Raw genomic sequence first — 25,294 nt, 5'->3', positions numbered from 1 at the left:
ACACACGCACGCGCGCACACACACACACACACACACACACACGCACGCACGCGCACACACACAGGGATCAGTGTTCCTGATTGATGATTCTTGGGATGAATTGGTAAATAAATGGATCTTGTTATATTGCCACTGACACGTCCAATTATAGGCTGTGTCAAATGAGAGGGGAGATGCTTTGAGTGTGAAATCTCATTAGGAGAGACACGGAGACAGATTCATCAACACAAGGCAGGCACCGCCTCACCTCTGGTGTCTTGTCCTCGTGCCTCCAGCACACGGCGGCCTCATTCTCCACAGGAGGCCGCGTCTTTTTATTGTTGTTAATGCTAAAGGACAACTTTAGTTTTGAACATGAACCAAGGTTCATGTTTTAGGTTGTCATTAGAGAAACTAAAAGATGAGTGTTATTTTTATTTTTTTTGTATTTGCTGCATTCGAACATGGGGCTAAATATGTATTTTTTTTTGCGATTTTTTTTTGAGTGGTGCAACCACTCCAAGGAACAGCAATGTCCGTGTTCACCTATGTGACTATGAGCACCAGTATGACTATTAGTACCAGTATGGGGCGCTGTTGTGCCAGAAACAGAGAGAGAGATAGTAATGCACTGTTCAGCTCCAGACCCCCAGGAACGCGCCCAGGGGGCTGGGGCGGTTCCGGCGTGCAGCCCGCGTCCGAAACGGTTGAGAAATTGTGCCGGTCCCTCTACTGTACCCTGTGCTGTACTGTACTGTACTGTACTGTACTGGCACACCCGAAATCATCATAATATACAGTTATTATGTGTGTGTTAGGTTGCGCACAGGTGGTGAAAAACAACCATGCTGTTTTCGTGCTCATACCCAGCCAGGCAGCCACCCACACACACACAACTCCGTAAGGGAGTGGTTGCACCACTCAAAAATGAACCTTGGTTGAAAAAAACTCAAGTTGTCCTTTAAGTCTGCACTTCTATACTTCTTGACTATTTAGTAGGGATGCACCGAAAATTCGGCCACCGAAAATATTCGGCCGAAAATGGCTAAAAATGAACATTTCGGCCTATTCGGTTTCGGCTCAAATAAGCCGAAAAATATCACCGAATAGTAGTAGTGGTCCTAAAGTTGTGAATCGAACTAAACTGCGAGGAAAACACAGATGTACAAGCCCAACACGCTGTGCATTGCGACGGGTAGATAGCTTGTAGATCTGCTACTTTCAGCGCAGGAAGGGCGCATGCTTATGACGCTCTTTCTATGCATCATTCAGCCGTCAGCGACAGTCGCAACACAACACACGAGCAGCAGTCACGGGCAGCAGCAGATCAGCAGATCCGACACAACTGTATTGCACATATCTGTGCTTTCATCCACGATTCCATAGCCTTCTAAATCTTATTTCCCATCCACGGGCACAAGCAACGTGATATTAGCAGCTTCCACCCGATCTGTGGTGGTGTTCTGTTGACAAGGGAAGCTAGTAGCTAGCATGGGAGCTAACGTTAGTTTTAACACTATGTACTTTGCATCCGTTCCCCAACCCCTCACACTCGCTGCTGCGTTTACACGGGCAGACACAAAGACGAATGGGAATATCATTTGGAGCTTTAACAATGAATGATAGACTGTATCGTTGTGTCCCGTGTTCAATGGTCAGGGTCACTGTTCACAGCAGGCAGACCTGTCAAAACGATGCACTTCCCCAAAAAAGACATGCCACCACCTATAAATTCAAACCCACATCTGGAATATTGCTATCTCATTCCACTTTAATTTATTTTATTCCATAGTCTTAGTTTTTCTCTAATAAAGTTGTTTTTATTTGTTTTGTCATGTTCTCCTTGAAAAGTGTCTTTAAGTACTGAGAGAAGCTTTATATAAATAATATTATCACTATTATTATTACTACTTGTTTTTATTGCCTATGCTTATGTAGAAAAAAAAGCTCACTGCTCAGGTCAAATAGGCCTATTGATATGCGATTAAAATGTGATTAATTGAGATGAATTAATCACAAAGCCTCCAATTATTTAGATGTTTTTTAATGGACCCATAAGTGTTTATTATTTATGTTAGGTTTTGCCATAATCATGTCTTTTGTCATAATCAGGTAGCTTTACAACAAAGATCTATTCGGCTATTCGGTTTTCAGCCAACTGTTTCCTATATTCGGTATTCGGTTTCGGCCACGAATTTCCCTTTCGGTGCATCCCTACTATTTAGATATAGGCTAGTCATGTTATGTTATTATTATTGGGATAAATACTAGTTGTGTTGTTGCGCGTCACAAAACTTGAGATCAAGATTGAAGAGGTACTCTTCGATCGATCGTCAAATTGAATGAGATCTATCGCCAATGCTGGCAAAGTGTCATCAACAAAGTATGCTCAGTTATGCTCCATACTGTTTTTTAGCGGATTTGACGGCAAAACACTGCCAACACAGCAAAACACATGCAGCCACGGTACATGGCTCATAAATCCTCCCCCCTATCTGCGCGCCTGGTAAAAACTACAGTACTTGTAAGTCAGTTGCAACCATAATGCACTGGAAGCTGAAACTGTACCGACGCTAAACCCTATATGAATTCAACCAATGCCATGGTTGTGCTCACTCTCTCTCTCTCTCTCTCTCTCTCTCAGCTTAACTCACTGCAGCAGAACTGTTTGTCTACGGACATAAGCGTTCCAATATTGACACCGGGCGCAGCGCTATAGCACATAACAGCAAACACAGATGGAATTCAGACATGCGTGTTAACAGATGCACACGCGGGATGCTGACAGGCAACACACAGATGGATTGGGTTTAAAAGAACAACCACTCTGGGTGCTCACCTGGACCACAGTGCAACGAACGGAAAAACACAGACGCACATAAAAACTTTACAACTTATAGGTTAATTAGCAGACTCTCTCAGTCTCTCAACCAGACCGACTTAAAATAAGCAAGGTAAACACATACTGTACATTAAGTAGTGCCTCAGTAGACTAGGATAACCAAGAACATCAATGAATGAATGAAAGAAAAACTTTTAAATACTCTTATCAACATGGGAGGATGCAAAATCATAAACTCAACACACACACACACACACACACACACACACACACACAAGAACCCCCCCCCCCCCTGGGCCCTGCATCTCTCTCTCCTACAAGCACATTAGCATGGTCTGTGTATAGCATCAAGCTTTCACAACTGACTGCCTACGTTTGTCAACCAAAACTGCCAGAGTTTTGCTTTTGCCCTGCAATGCCCGATTCAAAGAGCTTCTGATCTAACACATTGTGTAGCAAATTAATTAATAACGAGCCCAACGGAGGGCCGGCATTCAGCCTATAGCTGACGAGTGCTCTCTGCTCACACAGCTCAACTGTCCAGCCCACTGGTACACTCTGCGTTCATACCTACTGCAGCCTATAATCTGTTGTGCAGTCAAATTGACCGCACAATTATACCAAACACAATCTATAGCCTATACGCAAGAAGTGTCATGAATCCAACCATGATGTTCTGGTCCCAGCAGCAGAGCTGTTGAGACCGAAGAAGACATGGAGCTTTGTGACACGTCAGTCCAGACAGATCGTACACTCGTACAATAACAATAACATGCTTTTTGCTGTGACTTTGTCCTTTTCATTGTACAACGGCAGAACTCCTTCTCATGACGTATACACTCAAAGATTGGATTTTGTCTCTGATTCTGTCTCTGTTTAGTTGGCTTCAAATATTTCCATTGCGTTTACCATCACCATCCTCTCCGATTTGTGAACTATCAAGGATATACCAGGCAAACAACTGCTTTGATACTTTCTAAGTCAGGATTCCGACCACACCACACACACGAGCACGCTCTTGTTCTTCAATGACATCAACATCCACTTGCGCGCGCACACACACACACACACACACACACACACACACACACACACACACACACACACACACACACACACACACACACAGACAGAACTTCAGTCTTAGTATTACCGGATCTCAGTGCAGCAATCAATACAGTTGACCACAACATATTACTAGACAGAAACTGAGTGTGACATTCTGCACAGTACTAACTTAGCCTGGATCATACTTACAGGACAGGGACTACCTACTTTGTGTCTATACTGTAGGTAATTAAACATTTGAGTGGAAAAAGATTACAGTGCAGAGTTCCCCCCAGGCTCCATTCTGGGGCCTCTTCTGTTCAACATCTACATGCTCCCACTGGCTCAGATTATGGAAAAACAACACAATATGTCTCCATAATTATGCAGACAACAAACACATTACATAACCATATCACCGGGGGACTGTGGTCCAATACAAGCACTGAGTAAATGCCCTGAACAAATCAACGAGTGCATGTGCCAGAATTCTCTCCAGCTAAACAAAGACAAAATTGTTTTTGGGATCCAAGGAAAAATGATGAAAAGTCACAGTGCTCAGCTTCAATCTTTTTTTTCTCCACCCTAAAACATGATCATCGGGTATTATTATTATACAAGGAGGATTTTTTATTTTCTTTTTTCTTTTAAATAAATGTAATTTTTATGTGTACATGCCCAAGTTCATTAAGTATGCCTGGTTTGCCTGGTGGGTGGTGATCCACCTGAACTGAAGCCACACCCACAGCTGTTGTTGTATGATAAAGGGGGAGGGGTTAGGGGAGGGGATGGTATTGTGATGTCACTATATCACAGTTTTTCCATTGGCACGTTTAACTGACAAGGTTTCAGCCTCCAGGAAGAAACGCTAAATGCAAAGAGAAGACATCATCAAATAATCTATTTCAAAATACTACTGTTGGTTTATAAAGCATTGACCGGTTTAAGGCCAAAATAAATTTGTGATCTTGTGATACAGTACATCATGAGCGCACGCGCACACACACACACACACACACACACACACACACACACACACACACACACACACACACACACACACACACACACACACACACATAGAGATGAACAAAAAATAATTGTGTCTTGGAGGTGCTTAAATAAACAAAGAAAAGCAATTGCATTCAGAAGATTGCCATGGTCAAGGTCCAACAGGTAAAAAAAAGCTCTGACAAAAGTTCTCAGCTACATGGCCTCAATCAGATTAATACGTTTAATAATGTATTGCAACTGTCAGTCTGCCCTTTTTTTTCCTTCTCTTATTATGCGCATATTACACACATACATTAGGCTAATGCCAAATACATTATTTGTTTCTCGGACAGGGGGGACTGGCCCCAAAAAAAGGATCCGTCTCCTCAAATAAAAACTGAATATAAATTAATTCAGTCGGATATCCTTTCCGTCTGTATATGTTGTTACATTCATTAGCCCTTTTTTGGCCGTGCACCCCCTGTTACCTCCGGACCTATAGCTGATGCACCCCCCAACGCCAAGTCTCCTTGTATTTGGCCAAGTACAACAATCATAAAAATATGATTATTGGCAAATAATCACAGAATGTCACTGCACTGAGAGACATGCAGCTGCTGTATACGCTGCACTGCCAGATTTTGCCTTTTGCGCTGAACAACACCATAAAACCCTTTAATTACCCTTTTCATGTCACGCACCCCCATAGAAAGGCGTCCGCGCGCCACAGTTTGGGAACCCCTGCCCCATAGACTAAGATTTACAACCGTTTTGTTGATGACAACAAACCCTTCGGCGCGAGTCATTCAAGTGAAAATGTCGTTGACTCTATGACTATACGCCACGGCCAATCAAGCTTTACCTGGCTGATGTCCATGCGCGAATCGCAGCTCAGCGGCTGGGTCGCCATCAGCCCATTGGCGCCGATCACGGTCGAGAGCACGCCCCTCTCGTTGATCTTCTGGATGGTGGTCCCGTCCACGAAGTAAACCACTCCTCTTTTATCCACTGCTATGCCTGAGAGAGAGAGAGAGAGAGAGAGGGGGGGGGGACGAGGTTACGAGGTTAGTGGCATTAAAGTAAAAATGGAGCTATAGCACAGTGCAGGCAGGGAGATAGTGCGAGCGTGCGAGAGATGACAGACGGCGGGTGAGGAGAGCGGTAGGGAGATAGAACGAGTTTTACAGATAACGGAGGGGTGCGACAGGGAAAAGGAGACGGAGCACATGAGAGAAAGTATGATAGGGGGAGAAAGTGAAGCACGCGGGGGCTGTGAGCGGGTAGAGAGAGAGAGAGAGCACAGTGGCTCCTCCGTTTAGGCATTCCGCTCATGAGCACCAGCCTCCCTCCGTCTTATCAAAGGCTCTGCAACGCAAGAAACGCAATTATGCTTCCATCCCGCATCAGCCCACTAAAGGGATTAGAACAATGCAACTGCAGGAAGAAGTTATTTGTCACATTAGATGAGAGCGGCCGTGTCGCTGTGAACTTCTGACGCGTCCGCGTCCGCGTCGTATTAAGGCGCGCACACACACGCGTGATGTGGATGCCTGCATATATACAGTATGTATATATATATATATATATATGCAGCTGTGTGCGTATGTATGCACGCCTGCACTGCAGTATTTATGCACTGGTGCACGCACGCGCGCACGCACGCATGCATACGCGCACACTCACACGCACAGTGTAGGTAGCAATTTACCACAATGTAGAAATGAGGGTTACAAGTAAAAGGCCTATGTTCACCCATTTACTAAAGGAAAAGAACAGAAATGATTGCCAGCCAATTACAGCACCAAATGTAAAGGTATCAAAGAATAGGATCATTATCAAGGGGGGGATAGGCCTGTGGCACCAGGACAACGTGTGCAATACTATCACAGATGCCGTTTCTGACGCCGTCGTTCGATGGAAAAAAAACGACGATGGAATGTTTTTTTTTTGGCCTAAAGGTGTTTGTCACGGCAACAGTTTGTGACAGTTTGTTATTAGGATTCCTTCTTCCCTCCCTCCAAAACACATTTCCGCGTCGTTCGGCCCGGCTGACCTGATGTCTGCTTGCCATGCTTCAAAGGGTCGCTCGTTGCCATGGTAATCGACACCTACATATACTGTACAGTTTGTTATATCAATTTCCGAAAACAGCTTGGGAAAAATAACCCATAACATTATCATCTCTGCCAGACGGAGATACCCTTTTCACCGATATGGCTGTCCGTGTGACTGTCCTCGGCTACTGTACGTTGTACGCTAATACTACACATATACTTCAGCATCATATTTCTTGTGCACCCCGACAGGCAAGGCCAAGGACCTCAATTTCCGAATATTTACCGAATCGGTCAAACTTCATGCAATGTTTGTGATTTCGTAATTTGCAGAACAATCATCCCTTCAGGCTACAGCTGGGTAAGCCTCCTGCGAGGCTTACAGACTAGTATACCACTAGCCAATCAGGTGCCTGTCCGTCCAGCTTTAATATAGTACACCTGCATCACATTCATTCCTGAGGCTATGTAGGGGCAGGCATGGTCTGCCACTTCCTGGTTACTATACATCTCATCCCGTCGTCCAATTTCTGCTCAGTTTCATGTATCGATCGGCGCGGCACCTTATGTAATCGCGGTGTCAGTGACATTGCAGGAGCAAAGGACTCGCAGAGTGACTCCTCTGAAAACCTATATAGACAGAGACATTATGCATATGAAGCTACTGTCCTCATGTCATGTACATACAGTACCTGCAACTACATGTTATTGCGAACGCACTGAGCACTAACAATGAGACCTAGCAGAACATGTCTGTCTGTCTGTGTCACGCTGTAACACCACCCGCCCGCCACCAGAGGGCGCAGCTGTATCACATACAAAACACAAAACACACACACAAACACACAAAAACGTAACTTAAAAAAACTTAAAGAAAACTTACAAAAAAACACACACGCACACATACACACTAAAAAAAGAACTTAAAAAACGTAACTTAAAAACAATCTTTAAAAAAGCCACTAAATTTACGAGCTGCGTTCGCTTCCCGCGTTCGCTCGTCTTACTTGTTCGTATATACTGTATATCTTTGTTTGTTTGTTCATTTACCTGTTTCTATCCTGTGTTTTTATCCTCGCTCTTCCTCTGTCTCTATCCTCCTGCCTTCTCACGAAAACTACAAATGATGGAGATCGGTGGCGCGCTACGAGCTTGTAGATCTGCTATTTTTCAACAGCTAAAGCATAACGGAATGCTTAAAACACCAAAAAGGGTTCCCTGTGCACTACACAGACGGACAGATGGAGAGAGGCATAGGACATGCCTCGTGGTGAAGATTTGCGCTCTGCTGAGTGCCCATTTCTACTTCATTATGCCTCAACATTAATCACTTCTTCTCAGACAAGGATATTTTTAACTTCCCCAAAAAGAAAAAAAAAGATCCTGGCCCTCAGCTCTCATCTGCGACATGGAAAACGAAAACATGACACGCGCTGCAGTGCTGAGTCGGCGTGACAGAAACCAGCTTACAGCCGTAAGAGTGATTTCCATTTGTTTTTCGTTCAACTTTGATTGGATAAGGCTGTTAAAAAAGAAACAATCGTGGCAAGGTATATAAGCTCTGCAGAATTGCTCTCTTTGTCTCTCTCACACACACACACACACACACACACACACACACACAGCGGAAGACATACTGGTGTTGTTATTGAGTGCAGAAAACCAAACAAAAGCCATTTGTATATATGAATTAAGGTCTGATATCATGCTTCCAGAATATGTCAAACCTTCAAACACCAACTTAATGGCATTCGGGCCCATGCAGCCCCGTCACGCGCACACACGTGCATGCACTTGTGAATGTGCGCACGTCTCTTTGTATACGTTTGTACTCGTATGCTTGCTTGCATGCAAGCGCATGCAATCACAAGTGTGCGTGTCGTGTGCGTGCGTGCATGAGCGTGTGTGTGTGTGTGTGTGTGTGCACGTGCTCATGCACAGTATACTGTATGCCCACAGTACACTTTATCATTGTGATAGGGCACTGCATAGGCAGCCAACAGAGAGAGGTGGAGAGGAGACAGACAGACAGACAGACAGACAGACAGACAGACAGACAGACAGACAGACAGACAGACAGACAGACAGACAGACAGACAGACAGACAGACAGACAGAGAAAGAGACAGAGGAACAGAGAGAGAGCGAGAGAGATAAACAGACAGACACAGAGATAAAGAGAGAGCGAGAGAGAGAGAGGCAGAGGCACAGAGAGAGAGTGAGAGAGAGAGAGAGAGGCATTGGCACAGAGAGAGAGCGAGACAGAGCAACAGAGACAGAGTGCTGAGCCTAGTGGTGCCGGTATTAAAGGTCAGGGCGTATATGAATCATCCGTTATGGATGAGGCGTGACCTTCATCTGGGTCTCATCTCCCTGCAGAGAGTGACTCCAGCGCTCATGCAACAGCACCGCCCCCTCAGCCCTGCTATACAGCACAGGCTTTCAAAGTGGCCGGGTCGCCGGGGGGGGGGGGGGGGGGGGGGGGGCAGTTGGAAAATGAAGAGGAAAATAAGATAAATTTTAAAAAAAAATACCTCGCGTCATGTTGTGAGTTTGTAGACTTAATATAGACAATAGACTATTCACACAGCGACCATGTGGCAGCCGGTGGTAAAGTTACCGCGCTGCCATTATCCTAAAGGCAAGATGGCCGCCGTGTTAATATGGAGACAGACTGTGAAAGCTGTGAAAGAAACATATTATAGGAGATGTACAGACGGTATAGGAAAGCTGAGAGGTGACTCAGCATCTACTGGTAATTATTGTGTCTGGATTTAACCATCCTACCTATTGGAAACTAGTGGTCCCGGAGCAATTATTTGGGGGGGGGTCCTTTGGGGGTCCTTGGCTTCCCCCATCCATCAAAACAGAGGTGCAATATTATGCTTTACGATTCCTCGAGCAGCATCGTGTCTTTTCTCCTGCATGCCGTCCACGGTGAGTGAATGAGGACACACTCCGCCACAGCTCTATCCCTTTGCTTCTGTTTACCCTTCTCTCAAAAGGTATACGTCCCAACCCGGCTGCCATGAAGGGCACACTGTACCAACCCTGTCATACTACCTTAAGAAAGGGCACGTCTGAGGTCTTGCTCCGAGCCGAGGATAGACATGGCCTCTGTGCTCCTGCTGGGCCGTGGGTCATCCACGTGTATGTGCGCGCGCACGCAAGCACGCACGCACGCACGCACGCACACATACACACACACACACGCAAATCATTTGCACCTGTACCTGCCCAGTCCTGCCCGCTTAGTCAGCAGGTGTAGTTAATAGGGTGTAATTAGGTGTAGTGTGGTGTTGAGTGCAGCAGCATCGAGCACTGTGACGGCACACACACTAAACACAACTATAGGGTTGTAAAAACAAATGAGGGGGAACATGTTATTAAAACACAATCAGTGCCGGGATTCCTTTAAGCCATTCTGAACGGGAACCCGTTTTGGTGTTAGCATCATGTTATGCTTTAGCTATTGAAAAATAGCAGATCTACAAGCTCATAGCGCGCCACCGAGTGGCGCGCTACGAGCTTGTAGGTCTGCTATTTTTGAAAAATCGAAGAACGACTGACATTTTTAGAATCTGATCTCAGGTCAGAATGGGTTCATCAGACCAGTGTGTGTCCCAGTGGAAACCTCGTATGAATCTGATCTCAGGTCAGAATGGGTTAAAATAGAAGCTCAGGGGTGCCGGAAAGACATTCCTAATATGAACGAGAGGCATGTTGAAGTCAGAAATGAAGCGCTTAGTAGTATATCCATCAGATCAAAACCACGGAGAGCGCCCCGGATTATAGGAGAGACGAGGCATTTCTTTCTGCCGCGCTAACAGCTAAGTGAACGGTAAGCTAATATGACCTAATATGAGCTAATATGGCTACGTCCTGTGGACAGAAACGGTTCATTGTGATTAGCATACTTTAGTATTAACTTGTTAAATTGTAATGAAATTGTAATCAAAGATCTCAGAGAGTCTATACCTAAAGAAACCATATCTAAGTCAGTCTGACCAGATGCAGGGATACGGCATTGTCCCTGCTGTCGGGAAGACATACCACCTAACTCCAAAATGTTCATTTATCAGGAAATGAAAAGTTGTTCAGGAAATTAAAAAATCCTTATATTTTGAAAAGAAAAAAGCAATAGTGCCACTGCCACGTCACAGTTGGTGTTGTGACTTTATATATGGGGAGAGGTGGTGTTAGTTGCTTTAGCAGACAGTTTGAAACATGCACGCCAATGCACTGTAGCTAAATGAATAATTGTTTATTAACCAGGTAATGTGAAGAACCGTTTTCAGTAATCAGTGAGACACGCTCCACACCAATTCATTCATTATGAGCCAGAGGATTATAAAAAAAGGACAACAGCAGTTCACCTAAATAAAGATGACAGAAAGACATGTCTATATTATATTCAGCAGTGGATACTGTGCCGTTGACAATGCTCTATGTTGTCTGGCTTTAGGCAATGCTTTCATGTTATTTCTGCAGGCAGCGAAATGAATGCATTAGCAATGCATTAGCCTGTGGGCAATATTATTACAATGGAACGGATAGGTAAAGTGGTGACTTGTATTCATCATTTCATCTTTTCTTTTTTACATTCCAATCCATAATAGACACGTGGCACCAAGTGATTGCAGCACGACGAAGCCTGATTGGAGACAACCGTTATCAATACCGGCAATTGCTATTAAGCATAGCCTAATGAGGGAATAAATTAGTCTATGCCAGACTTGCCGACTCACCACCTCAAGTATGCATATTCTGAGAGGCGTTATGTGATCCGACTGAGCCATTCAGACATTGATTAGGCTACTGTTCATTTGTTTTATCAGGCTCTGTGGTGAGAGGCCTCGATCATTCACACGTACCAAACACCAATCAAGCAATGTTTGGTGGTTTTATTGGGGTTTTTTTGGGCCACCACAATGCTTTTCCAATGGGAGTCACATGGTTTGACCAAACATTTGTGTTTGATTGCCGATTGCTGGTGGTGTTCTGCCCCTCCCCCCTCAAACAAAAATGTTTGGTCAAACCATGTGACTCCCATTGGAAAAGCATTGGTAAAACAAAAAAAAAACGACCAAACATTTGCTTGATTGCTGTTTGGTACGCGTGAGCTAGACCCGACGGTGGTTCTAAACGTGGGTCCATTGCTTTCACTCACTACGAGCTAACGCAATACTTTATTATAACAACGCATTATAGCTGCAAGGGTGTCCCACCCATAACTTTATAAAACAAAACAAATACAGTACACGGCTATGGGTGCTATAGGGCAGTGGTTCTCAACCTGTGGGCCCGGGAGCCGTCTTTTTTATTATCATGGTTTTGTTTTTATTTAAATAGTGAAAATAGCTGATCTCACAACCCTTTGCCTGGTGAGCGAGCGCGTATAGATCTGCTAATGCATAGTTTCACTACTTCCGTGACAATATCACATGAATTCATTTATGAAAAAAAGTCAAAATATAGAGATGAGGTTTCTGTACGACAACAGCGATATATATATACTCCAGCAGTTGTGTTATTAACCCATTCTGACCTGAGATCAGATTCACACGAGGTTTCCACTGGACACACACTGGTCTGATGAACCCATTCTGACCTGAGATCAGATTCTAGAAAAATGTCAGTCGTTCTTCGATTTTTCAAAAATAGCAGACCTACAAGCTCGTATCGCGCCACTCGGTGGCGCGATATGAGCTTGTAGATCTGCTATTTTTCAATAGCTAAAGCATAACATGATGCTAACACCAAAATGGGTGCCCGGTCAGAATGGGTTAAATGCATGGGCGAAGGCAAGTCCAGGACGGAGTTGACCACCACAAAGTGTCAGATCAATAGTTCTCTCTGTGTTAACTGGCATGGTCTAGAGTAGACTAAATGTTCTATTAATCCTACACATACAGTACCCAGGCCTACGAATCAATAGTTTCTACATTTCATCTCTGCAAATTAAACGTTGTCTGAACTTTGTCCATGATCAATGCTTCCGGGTTACTTCAAGGAGCGCCCTTCGTTCATACTCGAGGCTTCGGGAAGAGAGAGGAGGCGAATGATCAAAATAATATGATTTAACCCATTTTTGGGACGGGAACCCCTTTTGGTGTTTTAAGAATCATGTTATGCTTTAGCTATTGAAAAAATAGCAGATCTAAAAGCTCATAGCGCGGCGCTACGATCTTGTAGGTCTGCTATTTTTTTTTTAAATCGTGAAAATGAAGTGCACATCTTTCAATATAATATTCTTTCAGAGCGAACGTTTATCTGTAGAATCGTCCTCAGGTCTTAAATGGGTCAATCCCCCACTCCTTTGGGGGTACCATGGGTCACTGGCACTGAACATTTTGCACATATGATATTTGCCCTCTGCATGTATTATAATGCGCAGTGCATGGGCACTATTTAATGCAGAGCCGTTGTCTTGCTCAGGTAAACATTGACACATTCACAGTATACTGTAGGCAAACGGGGACCTTCTGATTCCCAGGCTCTCTCTATACCCACTCGGCTGTGGCCACGCAATACGCATGTGGAGGACATGCCGCGAAGTGCCTCGGGTGGAATCTGAACCGGTGTCAGAGCCTGCTGGACCATATAGCCTTATTTAAGTAGTGCATGGACTGCATATCAACTGAGTGACAGAGTCACCGAGTGAGAGAACTTTCCTAAGTGGCGTGACAGTGCAGCGTGTCTGACACCCACTCCTCTACACGTCACCGAGTGTTCCACTTAAACCCTACGTACTAGCCCCTCAGGGGGGGGGGGGGTCTACTCTGTGCCCACTCCATTTTTTTCCTTCGACTTTACACCTAATCTCTTCGCTGTAAGCTTGCGTAGATCTTCCACTTTCGACCTGAATGTTTACCGATCGTGATGCCCCAGATACTGTACACATGATATCATACACACGTGGTTCGCATGTGTGTGTTTCAAGCCTTACGACCTGCTGTAAAACCTTTTGCCCTTCGGGGACACTAATAAACAACCTTGAACCTTGAAGATATATATTTGGCGAAAACAAAAGTGCAGTGCAATTTAAGGACTCGATGTTTGAGCGCTTTGTTTGGCAACAGTCTAACTCATGGATGTATTCAGAGAACAGTTATTGTTTCACGTCCAGACATATACTGCCCTGATTCATAAAAACAACGCATAATTCATTTAAATAATCATTTAAAAAACGCATACCTTTAAGGCGTTATGCAAGGTATAGTGTTGGCGTATAGCCGCCTACGCGTGTATACAGTGTGCATACTGTAAGCATTAATGTGTAGCATACTGTATAGGTGTGGCTCAGGCAATCATGTTAACACGTTAGCTTACAGCAGATTGAAACACACACACACACACACACACTGGGCTCTGTGCCTGCCATGTGTAAACACTGCGAATCCATGGAAATTGCAGGTGAAATGTCAGACGTTGTATCATATCAGACCGCAGAGGCCAATGAGTGGATCGAGGTATACTGCAGGAATACACATGCATGCATTTTGATACACGCCGCATCCCCATAGTCACGCACGCACGCATGTGCACCCCACACACACACGCACGCACGCACGCGCGTCCACCAGACAGCAGCCCTGGACCGACCTGAGAGTCATAAATGGTGGAGGTGAAGGGGAGGTGGAGGAGGAGGTGGAGGGGGAGATGGAGGGGGAGGGGGAGGTGGTACAGGGTCAGGGTGCTTCCCTCCAGAGGCCAGGAGGTGATCCTGCTGGAGGCTTCATCATCCACATGACATAGACGGATCACAGACACACACACACACACACACACACACACACACACACACACACACGCATGCACGCACGCACGCACGCACCTTTGACCATTTTACAGTTTCTTGGCTGCGTCTCTTTCGCCCTTTCGCTCTTTTTTCCTCTCCATTCTCTCCATATCTCCTACTGTCACTACGCCATTATGTATATGGGACGCCTCGTCCGTCTATACGTCCTGAGCCTGTTAATGTCTCTCTCTCTCTCTCTCTCTCCTCCTATAGTCTCTCATTGTGTTCTAACCCTCTGCTCTCATAAATCCTGCACAAGGACACACACAGAGAGAGATAGAGAGAGAGAGCGTGGACACTTCCTCTGATCCCGGCTCTCCCCATCGTCCCTGCACCCCTTCTGTTTCTTCTCGTCTTCTCTCAAGTCCCCCCCCCCCCTCCTCCCCCCCCCTCTTCTGTTCTCACTCCGTTCATCCGTCCATCTCCGACGACCTCCGCGATGGACAGCTCTTAATCGTCTCGTCGAACTGACCGCAGATACAAGAGTGCGGGCTGACGTTTTTTTTCCCTTCGTTCGCCCAAATTCAGTTTGTGTGCGTTTCCCATTGTCACAATAGGATAACGGACGAAGAAATAACACAGCCTAAATTGAGACAAATATAATAAATGTACCCACTTTCAAAATGTCACTATAGGCGAACGTTTTCAAATGGCGGCTGCGAGCTCATACGACGCATCGCCAACGCGACACCGAACGAATGATGCGACTAAAGCCTATCTACTCAAAATAGCAGATCTACAAGCTCGCAGCGCGCCACCGAGTGGCGCGCTGCGAGCTTGTAGATCTGCTATTTTTGAAAAAATCGAAGAATGAAGAACTTTTTCAGAAAACTGTCAGGATGTAGAAGACATTTTTAGAATCTGATCTCAGGTCAGAATGGCTTTTAAAGCTCCCGGTGTGCCCACAGAACCATCCGGGCCACCCCAGTAATTGTCAAACACGGTTGATATTTCCGGTCGATTCTGGCGAGCCGAACGACGTCCGAAACGGTTTAGAAATGAGAGTTACCATGTGGGGGTCTCTGGGGGTCCCCGGAACATCCAGATCCCCAGGAACGCGCCCAGGGGGCCCGGGACGATTCCGGCAAATATTTACTTCTAGTCCACAACATTTATTCTGAAAACTGTATTGACTAGTCGCTATGTAGATTTGATTATTGTTAACAAAACATACTGTGTACATTAACCAGCCCTAAACACGCTGGTTATTTGAATATAGCCAACCTACAAGCTGTATCGATACTTTTACTTGAGTAACAATAATTGTGAAATCTGTGAGTGCTTTTCTTTCTTCTCCACCACTGATTGGAACAACCTGTGATGCATTGGACATGCAGAGGCTTGTCGATACTGTATATATGTGGCGAGAACACGATGATGCGTATAGCCCGCTGCCAGCTAGTTCAGGTACAGTAGATAGTACACCCGAGAGCGCTACACGCGTGTGCGCTGTACAGTATGTGTGTGATGTGTCAAGGAGTCCACCAAATTGGCAGCGTATTTAACCCATTTCGACCCGGGAACGATTCTAAAACAATGTCTTCTAAAATCATGACAGTTTTCTTGAAAAACCTCATTTTTCTACGTCAGTGGTTCTCACTATTTCATGTCAAGGACCCCAAAAATTATTATGTAATTGGCCGCCGACCCCCCATCTGAAAATATGTTGTTCCAGGGACCCTCCCAGAAGCAAATATTTGAGTTAAAAACGGCTCTGAAAGAATATATATATATACAAAGATTTGCGCTACATTTTCACGATTTCCCCAAAAAGAGCAGACCTGCAAGCTCGTAGCGCGGCACTCGGTGGCGCGCTATGAGCTTGTAGATCTGCTATTTTTCAATAGCTATAAAGCATGACATGATGCCAACACCAAAAGGGGGTTCCAGCCTAAAATGGGTTAAGCTCACGCAATTCATTGCACTTCCACCGTGCTGTCAGTCAGCACCGCTCGATGTTCCATGCACTTTGTTTGCTATATGCTTTACCTATAAGGCAGGGGTTGTCAAAGTGGGGTCCGTCTTATATCTCCAATCTGCAATTAAATGGTGGTCTTCTAAATGGGCTGAGCATGGGAGAAAATTAATGTACAGCAGAGCCTGAAGACCGCAAGATCAATGTGCTGTAATATCCGCATGACGCATGTGTATTTACATTATATTCATAATGTATTCATAATGTCCTCTATCTGTTCGTGAGTTATCCGACTGAACCGACCGCCGTATATATAAACGACAGCGTGACTTTCCGAGATATATCACAGACGTCCCGTCCGCTAATCTCTGTAAAGACCTATACTTTGACGCGCCGTTCCTTTCACGTCTTGTAGTGTGTGTGTGTGTGTGTGTGTGCACGTTTAAGATTAGAGAGAGGAGAATCACATTATTGTGCAGTGTGTGTGTGTGCGATGCGAAGCAGATGCTAAAGCTCTTAGCGTGAGCCCAGCTTAAGTCTAAGATAGGGGCTTATAGTTAACTTAAGACCAGTGCCACGGTAAATGATATTATACAGGTTATCTGGCCATTTTTATTCATTGTTGCCCCGATTCCCCAAACGTCACCTATATTAACACTGGCGAGGAGGGGGGGGGGGGGATTAACCCATTCTGGGCGGGAACCCCTTTTGGTGTTAGCATAATGCTATGCTTTAGCTATCGAAAAATAGCAGATCTACAAGCTCGTAGCGCGCCACTCGGTGGCGCGCTACGAGCTTGTGGGTCTGCTATTTTTGAAGAATGGTGAAAAGTGACATGAGCGTGTTTGAGAACGACTGACATAGAAAAAAAAACAAGAGCTTTTAAGAAAACAGTCAGGATTCAGTAGACATTTAGCAGAATCGTTCCCGGGCCTAAATGGGTTAAAGGCCTTGTTTGTGTGTTTTATAAAATAGCATTTCACCGGCCCGCCGTCCCCACCGTCAGGGCCTGGACGTCCCGCTCAAAGCTGGACGCCATGACGCTAAAAGAGAATGTACTGCCCCACCGCGCAGAGCCGCTATACGTTCACTAACCCATTCTGACCCGAGATCAGATTCCAAAAACGTCTTCTACTGTACATCCTGACAGTTTTCTGAAAAAGCTATGTTTCTATTATGTCAGTCGTTCTTCGATTTTTCAAAAAATAGCAGACCTATACAAGCTCATAGCACGCCACTCGGTGGCGCGCTATGAGCTTGTATAGGTCTGCTATTTTTTAGCTAAAGCATGGCGTAATGCTAGCACCAAAAGGGGTCCCCGCCCGACATGGGCTAAGACTTGTGAAGATGTACCGTGGGCTCCCTGAGTGCGGCGGGCTGCTCTGATCCCTCCCTGTTTAGATGCTGCCAGACGTGGAGCACCGAGAGAGAGAGAGATAATTGAGATAAATCTCCACTCCAGCCGAGAGACAGACAGACAAGTCGGATGGAGTCGGCAACTGGATTTTTATCATCAAAAGAAAAGGGGGGGAATTAGACTGAGTTGCATTGACCTTGTGGAGGAGAGAGATAGAGAGAGAGAGAGAGAGAGAGAGAGAGAGAGAGAGAGAGAGAGAGAGAGAGAGAGAGAGAGAATAATTCTACACTGCCGTTCACACTGAGTTCAGTGTGAAAGAGGACAAAAGACATCAAGACAAAAGAGCAAACAGAGAGAGAGAGAGAGAGATATACAGAGAGACAGAGAGAGCTAGAGCTAGAGAGAGAGAGATAACGAGAGAGAGAGAGCGAGAGAGAGAGAGAGAGAGAGAGAGAGAGAGAGAGAGATGTGAGGTGGTGATGAGACAAGGGATGAGATGAGAGATGTCTTCAATTTACCATTACAGGCCAATCACTCTCAATCAAGAGATCTCTTTGTTCCGGGAGCCTTGTCAGAGAAATATGGTTCACAGAGCTCCTCTGTGAAGGCCCGCAATACAATTCAACTCTGATTAATGCCTCGGAGTGAGAGAGTGGGGGCCTCCTGGAACATCAGTGTTGATTACAGCTATTTGAGTCAGAGCACCCACCAGAGAATCTCCACAGAGAGAGAGAGGGAGAGAGAGAGAGGGGGGGGGGGTGAAGAGCTGGGTGAGAGGCAGGTTGAAAGTGAAGTAGAGACAGAACCGCAACTTGAAACAATAGTCTGCCAGTGATGTGTTAGTTAGCATCGGGAGTGATGGGTGCATTTGGCAGCGCGCGTGTGTGTGTGTGTGTGTGTGTGTGTGAGTGTGAGTGAGTGAGAGAGAGATATCATCTGATCGACTGTTTGCCGTGTAACACCTTGGCTCGGAGAGAGCGCGGGAAGTCAAGTTGTCGGGCGCTGACGATACGTTTCTTCGACGCGTTCACCTTTTAAATGTCACAGACAACAGCTGCTGGAGCAGCGTCTATTATAGCGTTTCAGACACACTGCGCCGGCCCGGCACATGAGCCGCGATATACGCACGCACACGCGTATTATATCCTCCAAACGGCTTCATTATGCACGCCGTATACGCACCGCACATGCCGTCGTTCTGTAATGTGTGAGAAACGTGTGTTCTAGGGGCGTCGGAGAACAAACGCAAATGCATGTACACGCAAGCTACAATTATTCCAGCAACCGTTCTGTACAAAGCACGCACGCACACACACACACACTTCCATAGGCGCATGCGCAGGCATTCACGCACGCACTGCCACACACCCACACACACACACACAAACACACAGCCGGCAGAGGAAGTCGGTCAATCAGGAGCAGTCCCGCGGGTCTGTAGCTGCTAATGATAGACCGACATATTATTACAGCGTCTAAATGATGTTAGGCGGGCTCTGCATTCATGGCTGCGAGCGGAACAGCACATGACTGACAAGTATGGGTGCTGCATGCCCGTATGACAACTGACCCGCACAACACGACGTCCGTGAACAGAAACACATTCCACCGGAGAGTATAGACTCAAATCCTCACTTTCCATCTGGTCGTGCTTTCTGTTCTTATGGGGCATGTCAATGATGTCAGTGTTTAGGCAAAGAAATGCTCAACAATATCCCCAAAATGTCTAAAAGATACATATATTTTTTTAAAGAAGCAAATTGCAGCGTGTACGACTGTACGTTGCATCTGTCTTGGTACATTTGGTTACATGTGTAAAGGTCTCTGTGTGTTGTATCACACCGTGCTCTGACTGTCTGGTGTACTGTACTGTACATTGTCCTTGTTGAACTGCTATAACGTGAAAAGAGAAAAAGGGAGGGTGGCACTCAGAATAGATCCGTGTAACGTGTTTTAATTATCCATCTCATGCCATTAGAATAGTTCCCACTGGGGTGTTTTTTTTTTGGTCACATGATGTATAACCTGCCTGCGCCAGATTGCGGCAGTATTGAGTTCACAAGTCACCTCTCTTTCTCAAGCAGAAACGATGAAACCGGAAGCAACAGTCTTTGTTAACCCATTCTGACCTGAGATCAGATTCATACGAGGTTTCCACTGGACACACACTGGTCTGATGAACCCATTCTGACCTGAGATCAGATTATAAAAATGTCAGTCGTTCTTCGAATTTTTCAAAAATAGCAGACCTACAAGCTCGTATCGCGCCACTCGGTGGCGCGATATGAGCTTGTAGATCTGCTATTTTTCAATAGGTAAAGCATAACATGATGCTAACACCAAAATGGGTGCCCGGTCAGAATGGGTTAAGTAGCTTGCGTTTACATTGCGGTTCAGTCATTTCAGCTTTTTACCCATCCAATAACAACTATAGGATCAGTGAGCAGCCATTCCCAGCGCTCGGGGAGCAATTTGGGGTTAAAGGACCACTTCACCACTTTTCATCTTCATATAATAGGTCCTCACTAATAATCATGATAAAATGGCACGGTTTCTTTCTACTCAGTCCGTGTCTCATAGGAGGGCCGTGGGCAATTTAGAAACCGTCCTCCAGTGACATCATTAGGCAGATTTTCTTTTTAAACAAGATTTTCATTATCGTGAGAACGATGGCTTCCATTTTCGCATTGCAACTTTTCAGGACTAGAAAGCCTGCAGTTTCTATTAGCTTGTATTCCCCATCGATGATGTCACTGGAGGACGGTTTCTGAACTCCCCACAGCCCTCCTATGAGACACAGGCCGAGTGAGATTATTAGTGAGGACCTATTATATGAAGATATGTTGAAAAGTGGTGAAGTGGTCCTTTAAGAGCCTTGCTCAGGGACACACATCGACACATTGCTGGCTTGGCCCGGGAATCGTACCTGTACGCTGTGCTGCTCTGGCTCCCCAGGCGGGGTCACTAGCCACTCAGCCATGGCCGCCGCCCGTCCACACACCCAAGTTGTTTTCAGCCAACCCAGCTTCATCAGTATACTGCATGTGTCACACGGCGATAAAGACTGGACACATGGTGACACTGAACTCCACAAGGTGGCCATTTTGGCCTCATGTCAAGTCTTAGAGAGAGTACTGGACACTGAAGTGTTTTTCGGATTTTTAGCTCTGTGTTTCCACCGTTTTTTCCAAAGAAAAAGGCGTCCAATCTGCATGGACCTTATCAGTATGACATGAGAGTATGACATTTGAACAAAATGGCTTCCAATTCAACACTGCGCTCCTTTCATCCTCTCTCTTTGAGAACATGGGATGCCATGTTTGCACATGCCCGTGTGTGTGTGTGTGTGTGTGTGTGTGTGGTCGAGGTAGTGAGATAAGCCATGGCAGTTAATCTCGTTTGTGTGCATATGCAAATACAGATCAGAGCGAACTGTATTTGTGCGAGCTTCACATCAATCACATGCGCGCACGCGGCACGCGAGCACACACACACACACACAGTCACACACACACACACACACACACACACACACACATATTCTGGCAGAGGCAATGAGGTTGGCTGTGTGTACTAAAGCTGGTTATACTTACTAACCTGTACACTTGGCAAATGAAAAATGTACACCAAGGCTGTCTGACGCGCACGCGCACGCGCACGCGCACACACACACACACACACACACACACACCCCCCCTCCCAGGTAGCTTTCAAACTCACTAGGGAATTTGGTGGAACAAAAAAACATCATTCCAGATTATCATGAACACGGTTCATTCAACAAAGCACACATTGAAATCATTGAAAACATGGTAACCTATTCCATCCGCACCACAGCTTGTCAACTGAGAACGCATCACCCGATCACCATGGGCTGCATGCTTGGTGTGTGGGCACTCACAAGTATAGGCCTGCTAATGTAAAATGTCATATACCATATATGTAAATGCATTCTTTATTATTAACATATTCACATAGACGTAGATGTACAAGTCTAATCCAGCGGTTAATCTATGTCGAGTGTTCTTTCCAGCGGTTTACGATCGATCACGCTCGTATGCAACATAATGAATAAGCTCAGGGTTGCTAGACGGTCGAGTGAACAGGAAATGAACCGGAAGTAAGATGGCGGCCTCCGTCCACCTCCGTTTATTTACATTTTTCCCAAATGCCTTTTTTTCCCCTATATTGCGTTTTTGGTCAAAATAAGCTTTATTCAACGGCCACATATAAACCAAATAACCGATGATCACAGGCACAATAACATGTATTTTCCGGGTGAAAAAAAAATTAAGGGCGATTGTCACTGGAAAAACACTGGCGGTTTTGGAAGAATTAATGAAGTAATACCTGGCAGCGAGTGTGTTAAGACTGAAACAAAATTGCACTAACCGCCTCATAGCATTCAACGTAAACCCTATAGTATACTAATTTGACCGGCGTTCCACAGGGCTCTATACTAGAACAGCTCCTTCTCCTCCACACCACCATCTCTTTGCAGAATGTGGGCCACCTGAAGCTTGTGGCACATTGTAAGCTTGCAGACGGGCTATTTTCACCAAATGTCCGCTCCCCAGAATAGAGGGTATGCACGTGACATCATCGTACCTGGAAGTTATGCGGGAACGCCCACTGAGTGGCAAAAAAAACGACTTTCTGGCCTTGACAGACCATTCATCCAAACAGAACAGTCCTGCCTGATACTGAACAATGTTAAACTCACCAACATTGCAGCTTGAATTATTCTCTTTCTACCTGCAAAGGTTTTGTTTCATAAAAATCCACCATAGAAACGTTATGAGCTATTTTCCGTCAAGAAATGCCCTGCATTTGATTATTTTTCTAAGGGTGCGTTCGGAAATGCGCCCTGAACGCAATGGTGTGCTCTCTTGCCGTTCGTTTATTCAGTGCACTCGGTGCGTTGTCGTTCAAAAATCCAGTGCGCTGCGCAACCGGCTGTGCCGAGTGCCCGCGCTGAGCGACCCTATACCCTGAAGCTGGGGTCGTCCGGTGTGAATGCGTCACAGCTGTGGTCGTTCGTAAATAAGGCACACTGAACGCACTCTGTGACGTCACCGCCCACCACACTCAACAAACTGACCACATTGCCGGTGCGCATTTCCGAACGCACCCCGAGTGTCAGAGTTTGGAAGTGCTCGTTTTCAACAACACAACATTTTGCTGCCTCCTGCATTATGTGACATTTAGAAACGGGTGGTACGGCAGGACGGTTGAGTGATTTCCAACGAGCGCGTCCAAACTCCAACACTCCATGCTCTCTATAGGCAAGCTATGTGGTTCAGATGGTTAAAACAACTCGGACATGTCGATGCGAGCGAAGACCTCCTCCCTGACGTGAGAGCATTTTGCTCTCTGCTGGGTGTCAGCATGCTTAGTAATATTCACTGTACTGACCACCCAAATGCCCTGGTGTGCTAGGGAGTTCTAAAACCCCCTGTGACACACAGCATTATATGTAGAGGTAGGACAGCAGCACAGCACCTAAACAAAAGGCAACCGTACTTGCTTGTTATTGCGTCGTATTTTTCTTCCGTACAATTCTTTTTCTGGCATTTCTATTGCCATTTTACTGCCATTTCTTTGCTATATCGTCTTGTCGCTGCAACGTCGAGGAGCCGAAGGCCAAGGACTTTTGCATATAGTGGGATGTAATGATAACAGAATATTCAATATATACCCTCAGTCTCCGTACGGAGATGGCAGTGTATCATACTAATGAAGTGAGTTTGTGCGACTGTGTGCACTCGTGTGAATGTGTGTGTGCGTGTACGTGCGCGCGTGTGTGTGTGTGTATTTACCTTCACATGCAACACATAAAATAACATAAAATCAGCCATAATAGGCCTTTGGGTGAGATGCATAACATGAATCGTTAACACGGTGATCCATAACAACCGGTAATTATGCACATATTAAACAGTTCTATGTAGATATCTATACATCAGTGGATGACAGTGCCTTCCGCACACACACACACACACACACACACACACACACACACACACACACACACACACACAGTAAAAACAAAACATATTTATTATCGATATGAGGCAGCACCGTGAACGAGGGCTGTCCTGTATCTGTAGTATAGCTCTTCTACGGTGAGCAACAATAAATTATGTTTCTAGGTAATTAATTATTCATTAAAAGCCGCCGACAATACAGACGCCGGCTTGGTAATTAAAAGTGAGAACCAGACACTGTGACTCATCTAATTATCAGCCGCTATAAGTTTGTTAACATATTAACCCGCATTAATTAATTATTGACGGTGCTCTTTTCTTTAGCGCCGGCTATAGGTCCCCCAGCTACGAATGCGCGGCGAGGCCACGCGTCGCTCACCATTACGGCGCTCACAAACGGAAAGGAGGCAGAGTCTGCAGTATGGCTACTGTGCATATGCAAATGTGTCCGTGAACAAACATTTAGCCTTTTTGTGTGAAAACAGCTTGGCGATAATTGCCGTCATGGAGGTGGAGGACAGACTCAATTATGGAGGCAATTGAAATGCTTTGGAGTAGAAAAGCTCCCCGAAAGGCTGGATTTGTGTGGAGAGGCGGGATATTATGTCTGGCGGTTTACGGGACAGGCGGGGGGACAAACACACTACAAGTCGTGGAACGGTGCCGAGGCCTGAGGTATATATATACAGCTGTACACGCCGGGGGCGGCCATGCAACATTTTGATACATGATTCAGGCTGTGTACATCCGCGATCACTCGGTTCCAAACAAGTGAAACGTCTTTACTTTTATTGGCACAAGGGCAAATTACTCTTTCCATCCTACAATTCTGTCTTAACCGATGTAGGCCTCAAAATAAAATAAAAAAGATCTTCTAAATCCTCCAGTTTTCTGAAATAAATATTTTCATGATTTAAAAAAAAAAAAATCACACCCGTGTGAACTGAGTGGTGCAATGCCCCCCCCCCCCCCCCATCTCTCTCTCTCATTAGCAGGAAGCAGGCACAGCACTATGCCTCTGTTTCTGGCGCCCCTACTGGTACTAATAAGTCACATACTCTTACTCATGACCACTGATACGCATATACATACAATAGCTAAATTATAACATAATGTTAAAAGTCTGCCTAAAATGGGTTAATATAGGCTGTAATTATAGCAGGTGTAGACGGTGCACAGGTGTAGACGATGAGTACCGAGTCGGTAACGACACACTCCCTGTGTGTCACAGGGAGTTTTAGAACTCCCTAGCACACCAGGGCATTTGGGTGGTCAGTAACGACGATTTAATAATAAAACCAAATTATGAATGAGTCAATA

At 45.5% G+C, this 25,294-nt stretch overlaps 1 protein-coding gene across 1 annotated transcript in view; it reads right to left on the bottom strand.

Annotated features, from left to right (window-relative positions):
* The window catches only part of tenm1 (teneurin transmembrane protein 1), a gene marked incomplete at both ends in the record, with an annotated part of 354,011 nt that overhangs the window by 68,627 nt on the left and 260,090 nt on the right, over positions 1-25,294 (bottom strand). Inside the window, one exon of the mRNA XM_080773976.1 lies at positions 5,724-5,878. Within this exon, the coding sequence (XP_080630102.1) occupies positions 5,724-5,878 (155 nt within the window). The remainder of the gene's footprint in view (positions 1-5,723; positions 5,879-25,294) is intronic.

This window comes from Protomyctophum bolini, assembly GCF_963924005.1.
Source record: "Protomyctophum bolini genome assembly, chromosome: 10".
NCBI classification, from domain to species: Eukaryota; Metazoa; Chordata; class Actinopteri; order Myctophiformes; family Myctophidae; genus Protomyctophum; species Protomyctophum bolini.
This window is presented reverse-complemented; position numbering and strand designations above follow the sequence as displayed.